The sequence below is a fragment of the Anomaloglossus baeobatrachus genome, chromosome 5 (genome assembly GCF_048569485.1).
Source record: "Anomaloglossus baeobatrachus isolate aAnoBae1 chromosome 5, aAnoBae1.hap1, whole genome shotgun sequence".
In the NCBI taxonomy this organism is placed as follows: Eukaryota; Metazoa; Chordata; class Amphibia; order Anura; family Aromobatidae; genus Anomaloglossus; species Anomaloglossus baeobatrachus.
Window position 1 is genome coordinate 294,632,234 of NC_134357.1, and position 16,381 is coordinate 294,648,614.

The 16,381-nt window shown below is 49.4% G+C and overlaps 1 protein-coding gene across 10 annotated transcripts in view; it reads left to right on the forward strand.

Moving 5' to 3' along the window:
* The window catches only part of EXOC7 (exocyst complex component 7), a 114,889-nt gene that overhangs the window by 18,109 nt on the left and 80,399 nt on the right, over positions 1-16,381 (forward strand). For all 10 annotated transcript variants that reach the window (XM_075349592.1, XM_075349588.1, XM_075349595.1 and 7 more), the window contains exons 3-4: positions 3,461-3,645; positions 14,403-14,508. In XM_075349592.1, the coding sequence (XP_075205707.1) occupies positions 3,461-3,645; positions 14,403-14,508 (291 nt within the window). The remainder of the gene's footprint in view (positions 1-3,460; positions 3,646-14,402; positions 14,509-16,381) is intronic.

Genomic DNA, 16,381 nt, shown 5'->3' on the forward strand with positions numbered 1-16,381 from the left:
CTCCCGCTTTTGCGACGCCTGGTGGCCACATGTCCAAGACCGATGGGTGAGAGACATTCTGTCTCACGGTTACAGGATAGAGCTCTGCTCTCGTCCTCCGACTCGTTTCTTCAAAACATCTCCGCCCCCCGAGTGAGCCGATGCACTTTTTCAGGCGGTGAACACTCTGAAGCCTCGATGTCACAAGGAGACTTCCTAGCATCAATTGACATCAAGGATGCTTACCTCCATGTGCCGATCGCACCCGAGCTTCAACGCTTTCTGCGTTTCGCCATCAGGGACGAACACTTCAGTTCGTGGCACTGCCATTCGGCCTGGCGACAGCCCCACGGATCTTCACCAAGGTCATGGCAGCAGTGGTGGCGGTCCTACAAGGGCCACTCGGTGATCACTTACCTAGACGATCTTCTAGTCAAGACACCCTCCTGGGTGGCATGTCAACACAACCTGACCATTGCTCTGGAGACTCTCCAGGGGTTCGGGTGGATCATCAAATTTCCAAGGTTAAAACTGACACCGACCCAATCACTGACTTGCCTCGGGATGGAGTTTCATACTCTCTCAGCGATAGTGAAGCTTCCGCTGCATAGTCAGCGTTCACTACAGACAGGGGTGCAATCTCTCCTTCGGGCCCAGTCACCCCTTGAGGCGCCTCATGCACTTTCTAAGGAAGATGGTGGCAGCAAGGGAGGCAGTTCCCTTGCGCAGTTTCGTCTGCGTCCGATTCTATCGGACACCGCAAATGGGACAGGAGGTCGACGTCCCTAGACAAGAACGTCTCTCTTTCCCTTGCGGCAGAACCTCTCTACAGTGGTGTCTTCTTTCCACTTCCTGGGCGGAGGAAAAATCCTCCCGGCCCCCAGCTGAGGCTGTGGTCACGACGGACGCGAGTCTGTCAGGGTGGGGAGCGGTCTTCCTCCACCACTCGGCTCAGGGAACCTGGACTCCGACAGAGTCCTCCCTTCAGATCAATGTTCTGGAGATAAGGGCAGTGGATCTAGCCCTAAAGGTGTTCCAGCGGTGGCTGGAGGGCAGGCAGATCCGAATTCAGTCGGACAACGCCACGGCGGTTGCGTACATCAACCACCAGGGCGGCACACGCGCAGTCGTCAAGCCTTCCGAGCAGTTCGGCGGATTCGGCTGTGGGCGGAAGCCACAGCCTCCACCATCTCCGCAGTTCACATCCCGGGCGTCGAAAACGGGGAAGCAGATTTTCTCAGTCGCCAGGGCATGGACGCAGGGGAATGGTCTCTTCACCCGGACGTGTTTCTAGAGATCTGTTGCCGCTGGGGAATGCCGGACGTCGATCTAATGGCGTCTCTGCACAACAACAAAGTCCCGGCATTCATGGCTCGGTCCAAGGATCACAGAGCTCTGGCGGCAGACGCGCTAGTTCACGACTGGTCGCAGTTTCGACTGCCTTATGTTTTTCCTCCTCTGGCACTACTGCCCAGAGTGTTACGCAAGATCAGGTCAGACTGTCGCCGCGCCATCCTCGTTGCTCCAGACTGGCCGAGGTGATCGTGGTACCCGGATCTGTGGCACCTCACGGTGGGTCAACCGTGGACACTCCCAGACCGACCAGACTTGCTGCCTCAAGGTCCATATTTCCTTCTGAATTCTGCGGCTCTAAACCTGACTGTGTGGCCATTGAGTTCTGGCTCCTAGCGTCATCAGGGATATCTCCAGATGTCATTGCCACCATGAGACAGGCCAGGAAACCAACGTCCGCCAAGATCTATCACAGGACTTGGAGGATTTTCTTATCCTGGTGCTCTGATCAGGGTTTTACTCCCTGGCCGTTTGCCTTGCCCACTTTTCTTTCTTTCCTTCAATCCGGAATGGACAAGGGCTTGTCTCTCGGCTCTCTCAAGGGACAAGTATCGGCGCTTTCCGGTCCCACCTTACAAGCGTCCGTTAACACCCTCGGATCTTAACAGGGTGCTGACGACTCTTCAGAAGCCACTTTTGAGCCGATGCGGGATCTCTCTATCTCGCCTTTCGCAAAGGATGGCCTTCCTAGTGGCAGTCACATCACTCAGAAGAGTGTCTCAGCTAGCAGCGCTGTCATGCAAAGCCCCCTTCCTGGTGTTTCACCAGGATAGGGTGGTTCTACGTCCGGTCCCGGACTTTCTCCCTAAGGTATCCCCGTTTCATCTCAATCAGGATATCGTCTTACCCTCTTTGGGTCCGCATCCAGTTCACCAAGGTGAAAAGGATTTGCATTTATTAGATCTGGTGAGAGCACTCCGGCTCTACATTTCTCGCACGGCGCCCCTGCGCCGGTCTGATGCGCTCTTGTCCTTATCGCGGGCCAGAGTAAGGAATTTCAGGTTTTCAAGGCAACCTTGGCTCGGTGGATCAAGGAACCGATTCTTGAAGCCTACCGTTCTTTTAGGCTTCCGATTCCTGCAGGGCTGAAGGCCCATTCTACCAGAGCCGTCGGTGTCCTGGGCATTGCGACACCAGGCTACGGCTCGGCAGGTGTGTCAGGCGGCTACCTGGTCGAGTCTGCACACTTTCACGAAACACTATCAGGTGCCTGCCGATGATTCGGCAGATGCCAGCCTAGGTAGGCGACTCCTTCAGGCGGCAGTTGCCCACCTGTAAGAGGGGGCCGTTTTTCGGCTCTTTTTATCGAGGTATTCTGTTACCCACCCAGGGATTGCTTTTGGACATCCCAATTGTCTGGGTCTCCCAATGGAGCGACAAAGAAGAAGGGAATTTTGTTTACTTACCGTAAATTCCTTTTCTTCTAGCTCCTATTGGGAGACCCAGCACCCGCCTCTGTTCCCTTCGGGCTGTTGTTCTTTTGTGTACACATGTTGTTCATGTTGAATTGTTCTTTTGGTTCATGGTTTCAGTTCTCCGAACATCCTTCGGATTGAATTTACCTTAGACCAATTTATAAGTTTCCTCCTTCCTGCTTTGGCACCAAAACTGATGAGCCCGTGATGCACGGGAGGGTGTATAGCAGAGGGGAGGGGTTACACTTTTTAAAGTGTAATTACTTTGTGTGGCCTCCAGAGGCAGAAGCTATACACCCAATTGTCTGGGTCTCCCAATAGGAGCTAGAAGAAAAGGAATTTACGGTAAGTAAACAAAATTCCCTTCTTTTTTGTAACAAAGATGGACCATAGGGAGCATAAACAAAGGTACAGCAGCTGGGCTGCACTTCATTTAGGTCATTAAGTATAAAAAACACATATTCCTTCAAATTATAAGACTGTTGGCCTCATTCCTGTGGGTTCAGAGTATAAACTACAAATTTAAATTCTATAATAAAAAGGACCTATTTATCCTATTTATTGGTGTCATGTGAGTTGTGCTGAGAGGAATAATTGAGGGCAAATGAGCGTTTGTCTCACCGCAATCAGAAGTGTACAACCAGGTTTCCTCTGAAATACGAAGGCCTTCCATGACGTAAACCATTCGCTTTGTCTTTCTTATTCCTGTGCAGGTGTCCATCCTTTCTTCTTTTGAAAGTCGACTGATGAAATTGGAAAATTCTATCATTCCCGTCCACAAGCAAACAGAGACCCTACAGCGACTGCAGGAAAATGTGGACCGCACGCTTTCCTGTCTAGATCATGTAATTAGTTACTACCATGTGGCCACAGAGACAGAAAAGGTCATCAGAGATGGGTAAGAAATGGACTAGGATCTTAGATGTTTCTTTAAGTAACAGTAATGCTCACAACCTAACATCAAGGGTCCTCATGTGTTACGTCCCCACTGGAGTGCTCCAGCGACTTCTGCTTCGTTCACCAGGCGACGCCGTGTTCTTGCCATAGATAGTGATGGGAGAGGAGTCGATGCCAGCGGCGCTGGTGGGCGCAGGCTCCGCTCATCCACTGGGCTGGGTTTCCTTGGGTCTGCAGTACCACTGGCTGACTGTAGGTGGTGTGTGTCTTCGAGCTGAAGTTACCATCATTCAGCTACAACCAATATGAAGACACCACATCCTTCTTATTTTCCCTCCTGTCTGCTGACCACTGCCAGAGATAGTTCTGAATTCCTGGTTAGTGATTCTGGTGTTCTGACTTCTGATTGTTTCCTGACTACCCTCCTGCCTCCTGTTTATGTACCTCGCTGCCCGATCCGGATTTGACCTCTGCTTTGTTTTCTGATTACGTGTTTGACTGCGTGATTCTGTCCCTGTTTTGCATTTCCCGGCTTGACCCTGCCTGACTACTACTCTCATCGGACATCAGCCTTCCACAGGTAGTGATCTCCAGGGCCCTGTGTAATTCCAAATCTCTGTATAGGGGTTAAAGGGTTTCAGGGTTCTAGGGGTCCTGCTTGGTGAGTGGCTTCCCTCTAGCCTGTCCATTACAGGCTGTCTCAGTCTATGGATCCAGGCAGGCATTACATCATCTTTGTGAGTCCCTACACTAAATTTAAAAGCTGAACCACAAAAAGAAGAGGACCCCTTGAGGTTGGGTTGTGAGCATTCGTATTTTGGCCCAAAAAAAAAGAAAAAAAAATAATAAATATATATATTTCTCTGACGCCTCATTGGGGGACACAGGACCATGGGTGTTATGCTGCCTATCCATAGGAGGACACTTAAGTAGATGCAAAAGCATAGCTCCTCCTCTGCAGTATACACCCCCTGGCCGGGCAGGCAACCTCAGTTGTAGCTTAGTGTCTGTAGGAGGCACATCTTTCAAGTTTTGTTATTTTTTGAGGGCGACGGTTTCCTTTTGGGACCGATCTCCCAATACCATCAACGGGCGGGAACGCGGAGTGTTGCCTCCACGTACCCCCTCCTGCGACGCTGGATCCTGGGCTGCCTTTTACTGGACGACGGGTCCCACAGACACCGATTTTCCAGAGCCCAGGGCAGAGGCACAATTCCTAAGCCCCTCTTTGCAGGCTCTGAGTTGAACATTGCACCTGTGTGGCCAAAACAGCAAGCTGACTCTGCTATTTCCACTGCCTGGACTGAGGCAGTGTTAATGTGAGATCCCCCCTGACTGGTGTCCCAGACAAAGGGAGAAAAGACAATGCAGGGAAGGCTCCCAGGACTACTGAATTCACAGTATTTTATTATGAGAAAGTCCCTTGCTGATTGCAAGGAGGAGAGCCCCAGGGATCCTGAACACAGTGTTAATTTTTTCTCTAGCTGCGTGCTGGCTGGAGGAGGGGGAAGTCCCTCGCTGTTTGCAGAAAATCCTGCACAGATAATTTATCGGTGGCGGGGGGAGGGCTCAGAGCTCAGGACCTCACACTGTTTATTTGCTCTGTTTATTTGCTCTAGCTGCGTGCTCTGATTGCAGAAAAGTCGGCAGAGATAATCCACCGGTGACAAGCTGTGTGCTGACTAGAGGGAGGGGGAGAAAAACTGTCAGAAGCTCCCTTCCCGCCGTTTTTTGCTACCGACAGCAGGGGGGGCACACTGACTTCTTCTTGGCGCTCTTTTAGCGATAGGCCCCGCCCCCCCCCCCCAGGAAAGCGCGCGAAGATCTCCACAGAGCGGGCTTACTCCTTCCTGAGGACGCAGGGCCATCGGCTGATTCTGGTGAGGTACTTGCTTCACTTGTAGCTCTGCTGACCATTGCTCCCCGTCCTGGCATACTCCTATTAGGAACATGCAAAATTCTAAGGGCACTAAGAGTGCTAAGGCCCACATAGTCTACTATTCAGCCTGCACTGCCTGCCACGCTGAGCTACCACGTAAACACACCTCTTCTCTCTGTGGGTCCTGTGCCCCTACAGCCCCCCAAGACCCCCCTTCCCCCGCCACCACCGCCGCAACAGTCAGCCCAGAGCCTAGGGCTCCCAGCCCACCGGAATGGGCACAGTTTCTGTCCCAATCCATGGAAAAACTGTCATAGAACTTGGTTCTGGCTATGCAGTGTTGTCCTCCACACCCTTCTGGGCCCCTGGACGGAACGCAGCCTGAGGATACCCCTATGGAGGATCCTTCTGAGGTAATCCGGACACATGCTTCACCGGTTGCAGGGATCAGGAAAAGAGCACACGGCCGGGTGTCTCCAGCACTCTCTCATGGCCCCCAGGGCTCTCCCTCGGGAGCACACAGGACAAGCTCTCCCACACGCTCCACGGCTTCTGAAGAGCTGGAGGAGGGAGAATGCTGCTTGTACCAGTAGGATTCCTTGGTTTCATCCTCCCCAGATGATCAAACTGCAATAGACTCCCTTATAGCAGCAATCAACCAAACTCTGCATGTGGAGGATCCCCCATCCACTACCACTGACCATGCGGTCTCCTTTAAGAGGGCAAGGAAACCCCAAAAGGTTTTCGCTGATCACCCAGAGTTTCAGGATATCCTCACAAAGCAAAGGTAACGGAAAACTCATGGAGTCCCGGTACCCTTTTGCCTCACCTGCCCCTAAGGGCTGGGCCGATCCGCCCTCGGTCGACCCTCCGGTCTCCCGCCTTGCCACAAAGACGCTCCTGTCTTTACCCGATGGTTCCTCCATCAAGGACCCGACAGACAGACAGGTGGAGCACCTCGCCTGCTCTGCTTTGGAGGCTGCGGGTTCCTCCCTCTCGCCCTCCTTTGTCTCTGTGTGGGTCACAAAGGCGATCTCGGTCTGGGCAGAATCCCTTAACACTTCGCTTGAGGAATCCCAGTTCACTCATACCTTCACAGAGGTAACAGCTCAAATTGCCGCTGCTGCGGAGTACCTCATGCAGGCCTCCATGGACGCTGATACCTGCGCAGCGTTTGCCGCCTCAAATACCATAGCCATCCGTAGAGCTCTCTGGCTCCGACAATGGCGAGCGGACTCTGCCTCCAAGAAGGCTCTCACGGGCCTTCCCTTTTTTCCAGACCGATTGTTTGGCGAACGTCTGGACAAGCTCATGTCTGACGCCACGGCAGGAAAGAGTACCTCCCTCCCCCAGCTGAAGTCCAGGACGACCTTCAACAGACATCCACAGTCCTCGTTCTGCTCCTTTCGGAACTCATTTGGTTGGTCGACATCCCGTGCTGTCCCCGCCACCAGCCGCGGACTACGCAGGGACCGACCTTCTCAGCTCTCCCCGAAACCCACTTCGTCATGGCAGCCTAGACCGAAACAGTCCAGGACCAGAGAGACTCTGCCACAACGTTTTCCCCCCTCCTGACTCCTTCGGCACCCTGGAAGACACACTCATTGTAGGAGGTTGACTGCGGCTCTTTCAACACATCTGGGCTGCCGCCTCAGACGACAAATGGGTGCGAGACCTTTGTGTCTTCCGGTTACCACATAGAATTTCGGACCCGACCCCCGAGTCTGTTCTTTCTCTCAAACCCCCCAAAGACTCGAAAACGACGCAAAGCTTTTTTCTCAGCAATCCACTCGCTCCAAACAGCAGGAGTGATAATACCTGTCCTAGACGACCAGAAGTTCAGGGATTTTTATTCTAAGCTCTTTGTGGTCCCCAAAAAGGATGGGTCTGGTCGACCCATCCTGGACCTCAAACACCTGAACAAACATGTGCACGTACGGAGATTCAGAATGGAGTCCCTAAGGTCCATTATTGTATCCATGGTCGAAGGGGAATTCCTCGCCTCCATAGACATCGAGGACGTGTACCTGCACAATCCCATCGCCCCAGATCACCAAAAGTTCCTCCGCTTCGCAGTTCAGGACTCCCACTTTCAATTCGTAGCTCTACCCTTCGGCCTTGCCACCGCACCAAGGGTCTTTACCAAAGTCATGGTGGCCGCCATGAACGTCCTTCACGCCAGGGGAGTAGTCGTTCTCCCTTACTTGGACGACCTCCTCATCAAGGCCCCCTCCTTCCGTGACTGCTCAACCAGCGTACAGATCACTGTGGACACCCTATCCCGCTTAGGGTGGTTAGTGAATCTAGACAAATCATCCCCGATCCCATCACGATCCATCACCTTCCTGGGCATGTCCCTGGACACCCGTCGGGGCTTGATCTATCTCCCCCTGGACAAGGCGTTCGCTCTTCAACGAGCGGTACGCTGCCTTCTACGTCCTCCGTCTCGCTCCATTCGATTCAGCATGAAGGTGCTCGGCAGGATGGTGGCGGCTATGGAAGCAGTATCCTTTGCTGAACTGCACCTCCGCCCACTGCAGCTAGGCCTTCTAGCGTCCTGGGACAAGAGCCCCTTCTCCCTGGACAGACATCTTCACCTGACGCCTTCAGTCAGGTACGCACTCCGCTGGTGGCTTCGGTCCTCATCCCTATTGAAGGGGAGATCTTTTCTCCCAGTGAACTGGCTGATCCTGACCACAGACGCCAGCCTCCTAGGCTGGGGAGCAGTGTACCGGCACCACACTTCTCAAGGACGTTGGACGCCCCAGGAGTCTTCCCTACCCATAAACATCCTGGAAATCCGCGCGATCTTCCTCGCGCTCAGGGCGTTCTGCCCTCTGCTAGCGGGTCGTCAGATTCGAGTCCAATCAGACAATGCGACAGCTGTAGCCTATATCAATTGGCAGGGGGGCACCTGCAGCAAAGCGGCTTATCTCGAGGCCCACAAGATCCTCAGCTGGGCCGAATCGACGGGGTACATACCGGGGGTAGAGAACTGGGCAGTAGACTTTCTAAGTCGCCAAGGCCTGGCTGCCGGAGAATGGTCTCTATACCCAGAAGTGTTCCTACATATCTGCACTCGCTAGGGTACACCAGACGTGGATCTAATGGCCTCAAGGTTGAACGCAAAGGTACCCGCGTTCATAGCTAGGTCACGCAACCCGCAGTCCATCGGCGCGGACGCTCTAGTCTGCTCCTGGCACCACTTCCGCCTGCCTTACACATTTCCACCTCTACCCCTGCTGCCGCGGGTAATCAGGAAGATCAAGGCAGAGGGAGTCCCGGTGATACTGATAGCACCGGACTGGCCCAGGCGCGCCTGGTACGCCGAATTAGTACAAATGCTCGCAGACGTACCGTGGCGCCTTCCAGACATCCCAGACTTGCTGACCCAAGGGCCCATTTCTCATCAGAACTCCAGAGCCCTGAAGCTGACGGCATGGTCATTGAGACCTGGTATTAACAAGAGCGGGATTCTCCCCCGCGGTTATTTCCACCATGATCAGCGCCCGAAAGCCTGCTTCATCCCGCATTTACCACCGTACGTGGAAAGTCTTCCTTTCATGGTGCAGGGAAACTAACGTCCAGCCTATGCCTCTGGCCATCCCCAGAATTCTCGACTTTCTACAGTCTGGCTTGCAAGCGGGTTTGGCTCTCAGTTCCCTTAAAGGGCAGGTCTCAGCGCTCTCAATCTTCTACCAATGCCGCCTGGCTCAAAAACCGCAAGTCAAGACCTTCCTCCAGGGCGTTTCCCATCTAGTTCCCCCGTACAAACGGCCGCTTGACCCATGGGACCTCAACCTCATTCTGGACGGTCTCCAGAGGTTTCCCTTTGAACCTCTCAAGGAATCCCCCCTTGCTCTTCTGTCCTGGAAGGTAACATTCCTGGTGGCAATTACGTCCATCAGACGGGTTTCGGAGCTGGCAGCACTCTCTTGCCGCGAGCCTTTTCTGATCTTTCACCAGGACAAGGTGGTTCTGCGCCCCCTTCCAGATTTTCTTCCAAAGGTTCCTACCCCGTTTCATTTGAACGAGGACATTGTTCTGCCTTCCTTTTGTCCACACCCAGTTCATAGGGTCTGCATTCGTTAGTCCTCGTCAGAGCTCTCAGATATTACATATCCAGGACAGCCCCCTTTAGGAAAACGGACTCTTTGTTCGTCATTCCCGAGGGGCCTAAGAAGGGACAGGCAGCTTCAAAGGCGACTCTGACTCGCTGGATTCGCTCTGCGATCCAGGAAGTCTACCGCTTGCAACTCAAGCCCGTTCCTAGTGGGCTGCGGGCTCATACCACGTGAGCAGTTGGCGCTTCGTGGGCCATTCGGCATCAGGCTTCAGTGGAACAGGTGTGTAGGGCTACGACCTGGTCTAGCCTACATACGTTTTCAAAGCATTACAGAGTCCATACCCAGGTTTCAGCTGAGGCAAATCTGGGTAGGAAAATTCTGCAAATGGCAGTAGAGCACCTCTCTCAGTAGGCGCTCCAGGCTGTCTGGGACTGGTTCCTAGTCCTTGGGTTGTGTTGTCTTCTTTTATGTTTCCCACCCATGGACTGCTTTAAGACGTCCCATGGTCCTGTGTCCCCCAATGAGGCGTCAGAGAAAAACGGATTTTTGTGTACTCACCGTAAAATAGTTTTCTCTTAGCGATCATTGGGGGACACAGCACCCAACCTGTTGCCCTGTTGGGCCTTGGTTCTCTCAGTACATTATTTGGTTATGACTCTTTTTTTTTCTCATGTTCCTCCGTTGAGAAGTTTTTACTGGGTTTTTCTCCTACTGCTTGTGTACTAAAACTTAGGTAGCTGGCCCGGCCAGGGGGGTGTATACTGCAGAGAAGGAGCTATGCTTTTGCATCTACTTAATGTCCTCCTATGGATAAGCAGCATAACACCCATGGTCCTGTGTCCCCCAATGATGGCTAAGAGAAAACGATTTTACGGTGAGTACACAAGAATCCGTTTATTTTTTTTTTGCATGTATATCTTTATACAGGATGCAGCCAGGCCCATTAATGTAGGCCTTATAAACTGGGGTCTCCGTTCCTGTGTGGTGCACTTATATAGTGCTGGGCAGCCTGCCTAGTCTAATAGTATGGGCATCAGCAATAGCCTGTAAGCCAGACACTTTGCCATTTGTGTGCAATTTTAATACTAATCAATCGCCCTCTCCATGGATTGGTAGTTTGTGAGTGTTTGCTCCATCAGTGTTTTGCACCTGTTGCCTCCATCTTTATTAAGGGGTTTTGCTGCACCCTGTTCGTGCATTTGATTCTGTGGCCTGGCAGGTAAACACTGTTGCCCTTTCATGCTGTGAACTCTTATTGAGGCGTTTCTCTACACACTCATACAAGGAATCCTAACATCCCGTTATACATCTTTGTGCATTTCCGGGATGATTTTCAGAGGAATGGCACAACTTGGAGTTCTGTGAAGGCATTCATATTATTATGTTTTTTAGGGAATATTAGTATGTACTAAACAGAACAGAGGATACTTGACAGATCCTCTTTGGACTTTCCTTTAAATCAAATTCCATTCAAAACCATGGTGATCTCTTCTATAATCGGGCTCATGGCAGTGGTACTTTTTTCTTTCCTTCTCTCTCTTCTAAAATGAAAATCAGAATTTGCACCACAGACAACAAGTCCTGTGCATCCAGCTGATGTCACCCATACAGTGTCATCATTATGTCATGTTCTGGACGAAATATGTTTGCATGTAAGCTCTAAATCTGTTTAGTAGAGCTGAATTAAGGTGGACACTGACCATACAGGTCTTCTCTGTCTGGCCTCCCTTTCCATGATACCTTATCCATGTATTAAAAGGTTTGGAGGTTCTACTTCGCTGATCCTCACCGATCCTGAGAACCGGGCTGCATTCAGATATCTACGTCAGCACCACAGAGAATGAATGGAGTGGAGGGGCGCATGATTGACCACTTCTTCATTCATACAGTGATCTTCAAAACCGTGGTTCCCTGGATCAGTGGGGGTCCCAGCCGTCAGACCCCTAGTAATCAGGCATTGTCACCTATCTTATGAATAACTTCCAAACATGGCACAAATGCTTTAACATGCACATTGATAACAATAATGTTATTTTTATACAGCCAATATATTCCACAGCACTTTACAAATTAAGGCCACGTCACACTAAGCAACATCGCTAGCAACATCACTGCTGATGGACAACTTTTGTGATGTAGCAGCGATGTTGCTAGTGATGTTGCTGTGTGTGACATCCAGCAACAACCTGGCCCCTGCTGTGAGGTCGCTGGTTGTTGCTGAATGTCCTGGGCCATTTTTTAGTTGTTGCTCTCCCGCTGTGAAGCACACATCGCTGTGTGTGACAGCGAGACAGCAACAACTAAATGTGCAGTGAGCAGGAGCCGGCTTCTGCGGACGCTGGTAACCACAGTAATCATCGGGAAACGAAGAAGCCCTTACCTTGGTTACCCGATATTTACCTTCGTTACCAGCGTCCGCCGCTCTCACACTGCCAGTGCCGGCTCCCTGCTCTCTGCACACGTAGCCGGAGTACACATTGGGTAATTAACTCAATGTGTACTGTGGCTAGGAGTGCAGGGAACAGGGAGCCGGCACTGGCAGTGTGAGAGCAGCGGACGCTGGAAACGAAGGTAAATATCGGGTAACCAAGGTAAGGGCTTCTTGGTTACCCAATGTTTACCGTGGTTACCAGCGTCCGCAGAAGCCGGCTCCTGCTGCCTGCACACGTAGCAGAGTACATATCGGGTAATTAACCCGATGTGTACTGTGGCTAGGTGTGCAGGGAGCCAGCGCTAAGTAGTGTGCGCTGGTAACCAAGGTAAATATCGGGTTGGTTACCCGATATTTACCTTAGTTACCAAGCGCAGCATCGCTTCCACGCGGCGCTGCTGGCTGGGGGCTGGTCACTTATTGCTGGTGAGATCTGCCTGTGTGACAGCTCACCAGCAACCCGTGTAGCGACGCTCCAGCGATCCCTGCCAGGTCAGGTTGCTGGTGGGATCGCTGGAGCGTCGCTTAGTGTGACATCTCACCAGCGACCTCCTAGCAACTTACCAGCGATCCCTATCAGGTTGTATCGTTGTTGGGATCGCTGGTAAGTTGTTTAGTGTGACTGGGCCTTTAGAGAGGACATGTTCAGACGCTGTAAGACATTACAGAGTACCGTATAACCCAACAATTACTAAGAGAAGTTGGTTCCTTGCTTACAAAATTACAGTCTATAAACAAACATTTACATTAATATATAAAATATGTAACAATTATACACACAAACACAGTACACAAACATACGAAATGCATACAGTAAGGGCCAAAATATTTGGAGTGACACAAGTTTTAGAATTTTAGCTGTGTACCAAAACATTCAATATACAGTTACACCGTATAATCAATATGGACTTAAAGTGCAGGCTCTCAGCTTTAATTTGAGGGTATTCACATACTAATTGGAGTAAGAGTTTAAAAATTACAGCTTTTTAATATGTAACTTCCTCTTTTTCAAAAGACCAAAGGTAATTGGACAATTATCTCAAAAGCTGTTTAATGGGCTGCATAGGCTAGTCCCCCATTAATCCATCATTAGTTAGGCAGGTAAAAGGTCTGGAGCTGATGCCAGGTTTTGCATTTGCTTTTGGAAGCTGTTGCTGTGAATCCACAACACACAATATGCCCAGTGTAATTATATTGGTTGTATGCACTGTGATTGCTGTAAGCCTCCATGGACCAACACAAGCATCGGCACTCCTCATCCTTGCAGTGCTCCCTTTTCCCACGGGCCTCTATGCAGCTGAAGTGGCTGCACAAACAGGTATGTCTGAGCCTGTTTTAAAGGCAATTCATAATTGCAACCCGATACAATAGAGATAACATGAGTTGTGTGTTGGGTCAGAGAACAGTAATGTCACGGCTGTACAATTGTCTGAGAACTCTTTCTCACATATAACTTAAATTGTATTTTCTTAACCTAAACAAATAAAGAAAATGTACATAAATTATGGGCAATACACCTTCATTTACTGAACTACCAGTGACAAAATACATGCAGATACTGAGCCAAGTAAGCTTTAGTAATGAGAATCCGTGATGAAAACATTGTACAACTTGCTTATTTGCCCCTTTATTTCTTACTAATTAGAAATTTCGTGAGTGACCTTTCTTCACATATTCTCTTCAGTCATTTTATACAGGCTTCAATAAATTGTCTAAAAAGGATCTTTTTAGATTTTATAAGCCTGTCTCTGATGCAAGAGTTTAGGTATTGTCACACATAACAAGATCGCTAGCGAGATCGCAGCTGAGTGACGGTTTCTGTGACGCAGTAGCGATCCCGTTAGCGATCTTGTTATGTGTGACATCTACCAGTGATCAGGCCCCTGCTGTGAGATCGCTAGTCGTTGCAGAATGGTCCAGGCCATTTTCTTCTAAGGCGATGTCCTGCTGGGCAGGAAACATCGCTGTGTTTGACACTGTGTGACAGGGTCACAGTGACTGCGGAGATCGTTATACAGGTCGCTACTGCGATCTGTATTGTTCCTGCATCGCTGGTAAGATCTGACTGTGTGACATCTCACCTGAGATCTCCCAGCGACTTACCTGCGATCCCTATCAGGTCGCATCGTTTTCGGGATCGCTGGTAAGTCATTGTGTGTGACTGGGCCTTTAATCTGACGCTGATGAAAGCTCTTGTGTGTTCCCGCGCTATAGTAAAGATTAGTGAGCTGACCAGTTTATATACCGATCTAACAGAGCACAAACATCTCACACTGAAAACAATTAGAGGATATACAAGTCAAATAATTGCTCTTTCAGCTTCCTTGTATATATGAGTTTATAGACTTTATATATTAATTTTCTTTTTGTTCTTTTTCTAGACCATCAGGACGACTGGAGGAATACCTGAGCTGTATTGCCAAAATTCAGAAGGCAGTAGAGTATTTTCAAGACAACAATCCAGACAGCCCTGAGTTAAACAGAGTGGTATGTTACATGCACAGCTGATATCTATAGGTGTATGCTGATTATAAAAAAACTATTCTGTAATTAAGGAGGATCTGTCATTTGTTCAGAAATAACGTGAGTTTAATACCTACTAAAAAGCCTTGTGATCCCCTGATTCTGCCTCTCTTTCCGTTTTGAGCTGTTTCACTCCGTTGCAGTTACCTTATTTTTCGCTTTATAAGACGCACCCCCAAATTTGGTGAAGGAATAGAGAATTTTTAGAATAAATGGGGTCCGTCTTATAATGCCAGTGTTCGTCTAACAAATAATATAGGGTATATGTCCCTCATAGCCCCCTCATCCTAAAATTAGCCCCCTTAATCTGGATATGGCCACCTTATATTGAACACGGCCCCTGTGGCAGGCAGACAGGCCCACCGTGGCAGGCAGACATCACCCTCTGTTACATATCGCCCCCATGTTGCTGCTTTTAGTAAAATAAACTCTTTCCTTACCTTCTGCAGCAGTGTCCTGCCTCGTGTGTCCCTCCTCGGGGTTGAGCTCCTCCTGTCTCCTGCACTTCCTACTTCCTGGTTCTAGTGCCGGTCATGTGATCAGGACAGCAGAGAGATATCTCTGCGTGCCTAATCACAGCAGCAGGAGGGAGACGGGCAGACGCTGGAGGAGGTGAATAAAGAGTTTATTATTTTACTATGGGCAGCAGCACGGGAGGCCATATCTAACACAGGGGGAGGGGGGATCCTGTGCGATCAAAGGTAAGCACAGGCAGATATAATATACCCCGCTGCCCCAGCCCATCAGCGCGATGCAGTTTCAGCACCACACTTCTGATGGACAGCGGCTGTGCATATTATATGAGCGGGAGCAGGAGATAAAACGCTGCCGCTCCCAGCTGTCACCTGCCCCCAGCAGCCCCCAGCACCGCTCCAGAGCTGCCCGCACCTCCACTGGACTCTGTATGTGTGTGTATATATATATATCTATATATATATATATATATATATATATATATGTATGTATATGTATGTATATGTATGTATATGTATGTATATATATGTATATGTATGTATATATATGTATATATATATATATATATGTATATATATATATATATATATATATATATATATATATATATATATGTATGTATGTATGTATATGTATATATATATGTATGTATATATATATATGTATATATATATGTATGTATTTATATGTGTATGTATGTATGTGTATATATACACACACCCCTCCCGTATATTCGGATAAGACGCACCCCCTACTTTCCCCCAAAATTTGGGGGAACAAAAGTGTGTCTTATAAAGCGAAAAATACGGTATATTCACATTTTGTTGCTTTTGGAGCGCAGTATGTGAAATCTTTTTCAGCACTTCCTCTGAGATCATACACTTTCACTCCTTCTTCCTATACTCTGCAGATCACAGCCCAGCAGCTGATCTTGCAATTTCAGGCATTTTACCCACCCCCCCAGAGAAGACTCTGCAGAAATGCACTGTTGAACTACAAGCAGAGATTTCACATAGTGCAGTTCAGAAGCAACAAATGTGAATATCTCTGCAGTGCAGTGAAGTAGCAGAAAATAGGCATTTAATGCAATTTTTTTTTATCAAGTAACAGCCCTTTTTAAAGGCTTGTTTTGTTTTTTAAACAAAAGATATTTATCACTTCTCAATTGAGTAGGTAAAACATTTCTGATTGTTGGGACCCAACCAATCTGTAGAATGGGGTCCGTGATCCCCCCATTGTTTCCAATAACTAGGTATTCAAAGGTGCATTGACTCCCCATTCAGTGTTTATGGAACTAATGGAGATGGATAAGACTGGGCTTTTTAAGTCCAGTGGTACTGCACTTATTAAATACTATATCTCA